This window comes from Aplidium turbinatum, chromosome 17, assembly GCF_918807975.1.
Source record: "Aplidium turbinatum chromosome 17, kaAplTurb1.1, whole genome shotgun sequence".
NCBI lineage: Eukaryota > Metazoa > Chordata > Ascidiacea > Aplousobranchia > Polyclinidae > Aplidium > Aplidium turbinatum.
Genome location: NC_137488.1, coordinates 12,828,284 through 12,837,884, shown reverse-complemented (window position 1 = coordinate 12,837,884; position 9,601 = coordinate 12,828,284). Strand labels below are relative to the sequence as shown.

Below are 9,601 nucleotides of genomic sequence, written 5' to 3'. Positions count from 1 at the left end.
TTCCTGCCTATGATCAAACAGAAAAAGGAAACATGTCTCGTATCATTGCATATGGTTGCGTACAGGAAATTATAAAAGCGTGTATGTGCATTGTGCAATCATTACTGTTGCTGAATTTTGCTAATAACTGCTGTGCAATGACGATTTCCGGCTACAGTGCAAGTATTAATAAATCGTAGCAACTTGTTCTGTGACAGTAATCAATTTAAAATGAACTTTATCATTGTTTCAGAAGGACAAATGAGGTATCAACGTTCGGCGTGGTTCATTCTAAGGAAGTGTTTGTTTGGTGTTTATCATCCTACCAAGTATACATAGGCACCCAGTTAATTATTGACTCTTGTGGAAGTTTGCTTGCTTTTCCGTTTTGCAAAAGTTTGCAAATCGCAAAGCACGTGAAAGATCACTTGAACCTCAAACAGACTAAAATCTGATAATAGGCTACGATAGTTTGAAGTAGAGCTTCATTAATTGCTAGTAACCTACATGAAAATGGTACAATGCTAAAGAAACAATAGCTAAGGTGTAATTATTTAAAGACCAAACTGTAGTTGATGGCTGGCCTACGTAAAATGATGTTACGAGTATGAAATACGACTGGTTTTAACTGCAACAAAGGCTTGTTAAAGTTTAAATAGATGTCATAGTCACAAACATGAGACTTTACAGTTAAAGTCTCGAGCACAAAGTATGTGCAAAGAACAATTAAGCTACCACGAAATCAAATCATGTATATCCAATATGTTACATAACTTTTTTCTCAAAACCAAGCAGCCTTTAATTTTACTGTAAATTGCAGTGTAGGCCGTGAAATTTGTGGGTTACTTTTGAATGAAGAGATCTTTTTATGGAAGACTTTTGTACGGCTGTAAAGGTCGCCATGTATATACAGTAATGTTGAAAAATGTTAGGAATTTAAAACTAGAATAAAGAAGTGTGTCATTCTTGAAATGTTCCTGCTATAGCACCACAATTAAAGTGACAATATAAACCCATTGAAAGATATTTCATTGAACAAGTTTTAAGATTGAAATCAGCAGTGAGGTTATTGCCTACAACACAGGTTAATATTGAATATTTAATAGAACACTATCAATGGCGAAGCAATTTAAAAGTGGTGAGGCGTAAATGTAACATAGCTCACACCCCACAAAAAGTTAGTTCGAAGCTAACAGAAATTGAGAAATCCCGAGATAAACTCAGATTTTGACTCAAATTCTGCTGCACATTTCTATCATTTGTAGAAATAAAGTTTGTTACCCTAACTTCACTCAGTAGCATGTACGATGTGTTTTGTAAAAAGCATTATTTTTCATTGCAAGTTTAAAAATTTTCAGGTATGGTGATCTATTAAGGTTAGCCTAGCAATCATGTCATCCTTTGCCCCAACAACAGCATCCTCAAATGAAGCTGCCAAAAAAGCAGCAGCAATCACAAGATATCCAGTCGGTAAGAAATTTTTTAAACTGAATCTGTGACGTTGAATTCGTGTCTTTAGCTCACTGATCTAATCACTTGATCGTTGTCCAAGCCATCAAAAATTGCTATTTTTAAATGTTTTCAACGTCGCTAAACCTTGCAACATAGAAAAAGAGCAATATTGTCTAGCTGGGCCGGGTTGTGTTCACTCTTCTTAGTTGTGTCTTATCGTGCTTCATTAAAAAGCTCTTGTAAACAATTAGAAGGTTAAAAAATTTCTTTTACTGTTTGATGTTTCACGAAATGTATAGGCCTATGTATGAATCTATCGGTGACTGAAATTTCTGTGTAGAGAGAATGAATTTTGAATTAAAAAGGAAAGAAAAAGCATTGCTACAGCGTGAGGTGAGATCATGTGTCGCCTATAACCTGCCCAGTATATAAAAGAAATCTTATGAAGGGTTAGTTTGTGTTTATTTTTACTACTGAAGTCATGCGGGATTGGTAATGCAGAGGTAGACATCACGCTATAGCAGCAACAGAGGTAGGCTATAGAAAAAAAACTCGATTTGAAATCTTTGTTCAACTTTGTACACAGCCACATCCAGATTCCAGAACCATACAAAATTAAAAAAAAAAACAGCGACATTGCATGAAACGTTCTATTGCTTGCTCTCTATTTGCCAGACATCAAGAAAGTGCCATACAAGCCAGATGCTGCCATAGAAGATGTTCTCTGCTTCAAATATTACAATGAGAATGAAATAATCATGGGAAAACCGATGAAGGATTGGTTAAGATTTTCGGTCTGCTACTGGCACACGTTCAGAGGAACAGGTATCACTATATTTATTCTAATACTTCCTTGTGATGTATAAACATCTTTTTTCTTTTATATCATTTCTGACCGCAGTAAAATTTGTTGTTTAAGTTTTTAATAGATTGTATTTTTCTTGTTCATGTTCAAAAGCATCGCTTAGTGTCGGAACAGCTATCGAAAAAACGTCATCAATCGAAACGCTTCGAAAAAGCAATTGCATAGTTTTAGTTTGTTGACAAGATGCTCAATCCAGTTAACAATGCATTGTTTTCATACAGGTGCCGATCCCTTTGGCTTTCCTACATTGATCAGGCCTTGGGACGACCTGTCAGATAGCGTTGAGAATGCAGAGCGCAGAATGAGAGTTGCGTTTGACTTTATGTCCAAACTTGGCGTAAAGGTATACTCTCATATTTTTCAATAATAATTATATACCCATGGCCACCTGGAGATGCGGCCTGATTTGTCACATTTTGCAGATTTTGATTACAGCTACTGCTAGAGCTTAACTGATATTTTTTGAGATGTTTTCACTTTTTGCAGTTTCCTAATGACATAAAACTTTTTTGTTGCCTTGGGGAAGCAGTAGCAAATGAGGAAAAGTAAGTTGAAAAACGCAAAATCAGACTGTTATTGAAAATTAACAGTCTGACTAAAATCTACAAAATCAAATTTTCTTTGTTTTGCAACATGTGAGGCTGTTAAAACCTATTGTGTCATCTGGGGAAAAGAATAAAGAAAGCGTAAAAATCTAATTTTTAGAAAAATTTATTTAAACGTTCGCCCAAAGTTAGAAAAACCTGGAAATCTCTGCAAAATGTGACAAATCAGGCCGTATCTTTAGGTGGCCATGATATACCATAGTAAATACACTTACAAGTAATTCATATACAGTCGTGCACTATTTTATGCCAAAGAGCACTTTAACACGGCAAAAACACTGGGTTTTGTGTGATTTCTTAAACGATCATACATTTTTGTACATAAAATTTGCCTGCTAAATCCACCAGTCTTAAATAGTTTTACATTTTGGAAGCAGCACAACTGATAACCAGATTGACATCAAAGCATACAATTATATAAATGCTGCTTCCTTCAAGTTTTAATGTAGATTGCGTCAGTGACGAAACAAAAATAAAACAGGACGATCAATATAAAAATATCGTCCATATAATTTGTTAAACTTGTTGCAATACAATTTTGTTTCATGTCAAACAAGTAACGTTTCGTAAATAAAATGCTTGTCAGTCCACATCTTAATTTGAATCCTTTTGATCAGTATTGGAGTTTTCATGATCGCGACGTTGCACCAGAAGGCGCCACACTGGCCGAAACTAACCAAAATCTTGACCGCCTGGTAGAGCTCGCAAGCCAGCTCCAACAAGAAACTGGAATCAAGCTGCTGTGGAATACATGCAATCTGTTTGCACATCCAAGGTTCATTTACATTAAAGATTTTAATTTTCAATACTTAGATCTCTAGTTCAACTCAGGAAATTTTGAAACCACAGTCCAAACGACTTGTTTGTTTTTATTTATTTATTTTTTACCTTAAGCTCGCAAACTCCAGGCGTAACTTTGTGTGAATGCAATTGTGTAATTGTGTGTATAATAATTGTTTGTGTGTGTATAACTTTGTGTTACTTTCAATTTCCTCAGATGAACGTTGCAACTAGTGCTAGAACGTAGCAACTAGTGCTTTCAGTATTCAGTTTGTGTATGCAGTAAATTGGTTGGCAAACGAAAGTATCTTCAAATTGATGTGATAAGTAAAATACAAAATAGGCCTTACTTAATGGATTTTAATGGCCATTCTCTATCTTATCATATAATATATCCTTATGTTGAATTTGTGTTTAGATATAGCAACGGGGCGGCCACTAATCCCGATACACATGTCTTGGCATATGCTGCTGCGCAAGTAAAGAAAGGTCTAGAAGTCGGAAAAAAGTTAGGAGCTGAGAACTTTGTGTTTTGGGGAGGCAGAGAAGGTTATTATACAATCCTTAACACAGACGTACGAGCAGAACTGGACCAAATGGCAAATTTCTTTAAAATGGCAGTAGGTAGGTAATATGGCTTCTAGATTTTATTTCAGTTGAGAAGATTCCGTTAAGTTTAGACGTATAGTAGCTTGAAACACTGCAATGTCCTCACAATTGTTTCGGGTAGGCTAAGCAAATAAAAAAAACTATTGTAACAAAGTTATCAAGACATTGCTGAAAGCTGCGAGCTAATGGTTTTGAATCTTTGTACCCAGAGACTGAATTTTAAAGAATTATCAAGACCGCGGACCTCAAGAGTAGCTCATTTCTAGCAAACTTTCAAAACTGCATGATGCAAACTTATGACTTTATTTCGATGAAAATCAATGCCCCCTTTCACAAGAGTTAATTTATCTCCACAGTTGTGTAAAAATCATTTGAACACTAGAAAAGAATAAATTGCCACTCTTCACAAGAGTCAATTTCTCTCCACAGTTGTGTAAAAATCAATTGAACATCTCTAGAAAAGAATAAAAGGACTATCCCTTGCACAACTTTCTACAAACCAAAATAATGTGTTATTTTGTACTCCTGCTGAGATTGATCCAGCCTTGCATTTTCGAACCACCTTCAAACATTCTACAGACTTTCGAGGGATTCATAGATCTTCAGATAGGAATCACTGTTTGCACGTTTCAATGTTTTTACTTACTCATCATCCATTGCCCTTTATTCCACCCAAAGTAGATTATTAGGCTCTAACAAGCCTTCTTTCAAACGTCTTCCTAAATTACCTCTTTGAATCCAACGAGCAGCAGGCCAGAAAAGACTTTTTTCCTCTTATAGGTTACGTAATTCTAGGTTGATATTTATTCTATTCAAATTATAGCTTATAAGAAGAAAATTGGATTCACTGGACAACTTTTGCTCGAACCAAAGCCAAAAGAACCAACCAAACACCAATATGATTACGGTAATAGGCTAAGTTGAAAATATAATTGTTGACTGCAATTTGCGTATTTACTATTTTCGGAAATGTCATCATAATTACTCAAATGCCGCTCATAAACAGTAGATTATGCTTCTCCAGGATATCTTTTAACAGTATTTCAAGATTGTGTCAATTAATGGTGCCAAGATGAAAGCTGTGTAACTTCGAAAACACTTTTGGAATTGTTTTTTTGCAACACCACCTGACATCATGAAAACAATTGAACATATCAAACTTCGTGTAAACTTGTAAATCTTGTTTTTATGTAGTCTACTCGAGAAATACAATAAACATGCAAAAAGTTGCATCATACACAATTTCACTCGCTTTTGAGGCAAGACATTTTTGTACAGTATGTTGCTACGAAGCATAAAACTTTATGTTAATTTTCCAGACGCAATGACTGTTATCGCTTTTCTCAAAACGTATGGGCTGGACAAAGATTTTAAGGTAAAATACTCTGTTTTTGTAGGCCACAGTCATATAATAGGCTATACCATATCAAGTTGTAAATAAATATAAATTACTGCCAAGCAATTTTCCAGAACAAGGGACGTATCTTAAAATAGGCAAGAATACTGGACTGAAAGAAAAGTATTGTATATGCTGTATGAAATAAGTTGATGGGTTGATTTTAATCTTTATCATGGGACTGATAAAGCCTTGATAAATTATTCCTGGCACTTTCGCAAAACTTGCTTGTGCAGGCTAAATTGATAAATGAATTTAAACTTAATCAAAGTGTTATTGAAACTTCAAGTCATGCTTTATGTACAACAGCAGATTAATCGAACTCACGATTGAACCAAATTATTTTTCAGTTGAATATCGAACCAAATCATACAACCTTGGCCGGACATAGCCATGAACACGATATTGTAATGTCATCCGCGTTTGATCTGCTTGGATCCATCGATTCCAATACAGGATCTCCAGATCTTGGATGGGACACTGATCAGTTTCCTATGGATGTGAAAAATGCAACCATGATTATGAAGGTTTCAATATTTTCTCCTAAAATGAAGACAATAAAATAATTAATCAAAGATAAATTTGTCAAGGCAATATAAAGTCACCATCGTTTGCTACAGAGATAGTATTTTTCGCAGCCTTGATTTACATTAAAGTTTTCATTTAAACTTTTGTGGCTCTGGCACCTTTTTCTTGTTGTTTTTATTTCCGTACTCTATTTTTACTTCATCATTACTGCTGCATTTCGACACAGCAAAGTAAATTGAACTTAATATTTTTAAGACAGATCTACAATGCTGTGTTGCTTATAGTAACTTGGTAGCTTTTGCACATAAAGGTAACATGAGTTATCACTTATCAGGTAAGGCAACCGAATTACAGTGTTGTACGCGTCATTGAAATAAATTGACGGCGTCAGCGTCAGCGCGAATTGCCTAAAAACTTTACGGCGTAAAGTACTGCGTAAGCTCTTAAAGAAATTGACGGCATCAGCGTCAGCGCTAATTTCTAGCGCTATTTCTTGCCAGCGTCTCATAAAACGGAAATATTTCAGCCAAGTTTAGGATAACAATAGCTATAAATAAAGAGCAGGTAGGCTATTATGTTTTGAAACTGTATTGTAATTAGCTGCTTAGCCTATTAGTTATTTCCTTGCAGAAAAACAAGCATTTCAAAACTTTTGTCTGACAATCTGCTGCGTTTGGGACGCATATTGTCCTTTCAAAGTGAAAACATGCGTTCCAAAGCAGCGCTGGTTGGTATTGGTGTGTTGTATTTCAAAAACAAGTTGAAAACGTTTACTCGGAAAGCAGTGGCGTAGCTAGGGGGGCGGCACTTTCAGACAGGACGTTTTTTTTGTTGATAATGCAAAAGTACCCGAAAAATAAAAGCAAACAGAATGGAAACGTTCAAAACAGTGGCGTAGCCAAAGGGGGGGGGGGAGGTTGGGGGTTACAACCCCCCTTTGGCACGCATGTGACGTCACGATATTGAGAATGATGCTTTCAGTCTCTATGTCTCTAAAACAAAGTTTGACTAATTTTAAACAAAACTCCATTAACAGAGCGAGTTTTGCCAATAGGCTACCAAACATTCAAATATCTCAGCCAGGAATTAGCAACAAGAAAACATAGAGACTTAGCTTTATTAGGTTACCGAAAAATGCCCAAGAAAACATGATCTTATCCTTTTGCTATGCCACCGGGCAGCACCCTTTTACAGGCTTATTTATATCAGGGGATTTATACCAAGGAATTTATACCCACAGTTTTGTTGAAAATGCTCTCAGAATGCACCAAATCCAAAGTAATTTTTCAAAATTTTCTGGGGGAGCCCCCCCAGACCCCCCGCCGCTGGGTGTCGTCTTTCGCGAAGACGCCGTCGGGTTTCGCCCGCCGGCCCTTAAACCCCCCTTTCAAAATTCCTGGCTACGCTACTGGTTCAAAACATAGAATAATTTCACTTTAAGTCATTTAAAAAAATTTCATTTTAAAATGCTTTTTCTTGAAGGGGCGGCAAAATCTGAATCCGCCTCGGGCGGCACATTCCCTAGCTACGCCACTGTACGGAAAGGTATCACTGTTCCAGGCGTGCTGTCATAGTTTAGCATGTATAAATCTTTTAACGAGGTCCACTGCACTAACATCGCTCTTTTCAGGGGCATAGAGCTCTTGAAATAAAGTATCTTCAACGTCCGCGATGCCATTCATGGATTTTTCGCTTTCTGTCTATCATCCCTCGTTCTCAATACATCACCATTTGGTGAACATTCCAGGGAGCCATTCCAACCAACGCAAAAGCCGGTAATTCGGATGAGTCGGGCTGGCCAGAATAGGCTACATTGTGAAACTCTTATTGTGAAACGAGATTTTCCATGAAAAAAAATGACGCATAACGCTTGACGCTTAAAATCGGCAAAATAGTTGACGGCGCTATCACTTCCGTCAACTGAAAAATAAATTGACGGCGCTAGCCTCAGCGTCAACAAAAAGTTGACGCTGTCAAATGACGCCGTCAAATTGACGGCGTCAACGTACAACACTGCCGAATTATATACTTTTGCATTTACCTCATCCACAACACCTTCTTTTAGACAGTAGTGGATCAAGGTGGCATCGCTCCTGGGGGCCTCAACTTCGATTGTAAAGTGAGACGTGAATCTAGTGATGTCATTGATATGCTTATATCGCATGTCGGGGCAATGGATTGCTTTGCTAAGGCCCTTAGAATTGCTGCAAAAATCAAAGAAGATGGAATTTTAAAGAAAATGAAGAATGTAAGTCTACTATTTTGTGACTTTGAAAACTGCTATTTAATTCGCTCTTGTCATAATTTTATGAATGACATCAAAATCTATATATTTTTGATTCATCTTTTTCTAGAAATCTATGGAATTCTTAGTATTTTTTATTTGATGTGATGTGACCAATTTCAGGATCGTTACTTGACATATGAATCTGGATTGGGAGCAAAGGTTAAAGCAGGTACAGCAACTTTCGAAGAATGTGAAGCCTTTGTAATGCAAAACGGTGAGCCAGAAAGACGATCCGGGCAACAAGAAAAATACGAAACTATTCTGAATCGATACCTTCTCTGAATTGTCGAGACAATTTACAATATTTTTATTGACTCCATTATTCTTAAATTTTGTCATTAACTCACTTAAATACCAAACTGCAAAAACCTTATTTCTAACAAAATCATGATTTTACGAAACTCTGATTTGAAAGTAGCCTATCTCGTCGTCCTAATCTGACAAGCAAAATTTTAATACAGAAAGATTGAGAAACGTTAAATGGAGCAAAATGGTAATAAAAGTAATGATGAAGCAAAGAAGCAGTCTCAATTATGTTTTGTTCCATTAGCCCCTAGTTCAGCTTATACAGGTTTGGTTTGGTTTTGAATCTTTATCCTCGGACTGACAAAGCCTTGATAAGTTATTCCTGGTAGTTTCGCGTTCTTGTAGAGGCTCTTGATGCAGGGCCGGTTACCGAGATTGACAGAGTGAAATTTTGCGATTGTTGAAGTATTGTTGCTTGGGAACTATTCCATTTACTTGGTGCCGCTGAACAGAGAGCAGTCCTCAAATACGTTGCTCAAGCGCACACCCCGAGAGTCGAACCAGCGCCGCGTGATCTTGAGCCGAGTGCGTAAAATAATATAGCCTAAGCCTACAGAAATATACATGCTTTATACGAAAGAGCAAAAACCCTGTGAAAGTTTTGAAATGGATTTTAAGTGGATATGGTTATATTTATTTTATTTGTTAATCTGGCCAACTCGACACAAAATTCAAAAATAAAATTTCGGAAATGAATTTTTCAATATTTTTTTGAATTTACCAATGATCCAAATGCATGCGTAGGCTACTGCGATCAATACTAATCAAACAAGTAAAGAGTAGGCTACAGCATT

At 36.5% G+C, this 9,601-nt stretch overlaps 1 protein-coding gene across 1 annotated transcript; it reads left to right on the top strand.

Moving 5' to 3' along the window:
- The first annotated feature begins 1,335 nt into the window (after positions 1-1,335).
- On the top strand, positions 1,336-9,016 carry LOC145786631 (xylose isomerase-like). Its single transcript, XM_082598322.1, has 10 exons — positions 1,336-1,449; positions 2,107-2,256; positions 2,518-2,639; positions 3,519-3,676; positions 4,100-4,305; positions 5,114-5,197; positions 5,610-5,665; positions 6,037-6,213; positions 8,280-8,462; positions 8,622-9,016. Exons 1-10 carry the CDS (start codon positions 1,371-1,373, stop codon positions 8,781-8,783), a joined length of 1,377 nt encoding a protein of 458 aa, XP_082454448.1. The 5' UTR covers positions 1,336-1,370; the 3' UTR covers positions 8,784-9,016.
- The last annotated feature ends 585 nt before the right edge of the window (positions 9,017-9,601 follow it).

Bases quoted from the DNA above. Each gene is read 5' to 3' on its own strand.
- LOC145786631 (XM_082598322.1), top strand. From the start codon at position 1,371: ATGTCATCCTTTGCCCCAACAACAGCATCCTCAAATGAAGCTGCCAAA. The intron at 1,450-2,106 runs GTAAGAAATTTT...TCTATTTGCCAG, and splicing joins AATCACAAGATATCCAGTCG to ACATCAAGAAAGTGCCATAC. The intron at 5,198-5,609 runs GTAATAGGCTAA...TTAATTTTCCAG, and splicing joins CAAACACCAATATGATTACG to ACGCAATGACTGTTATCGCT.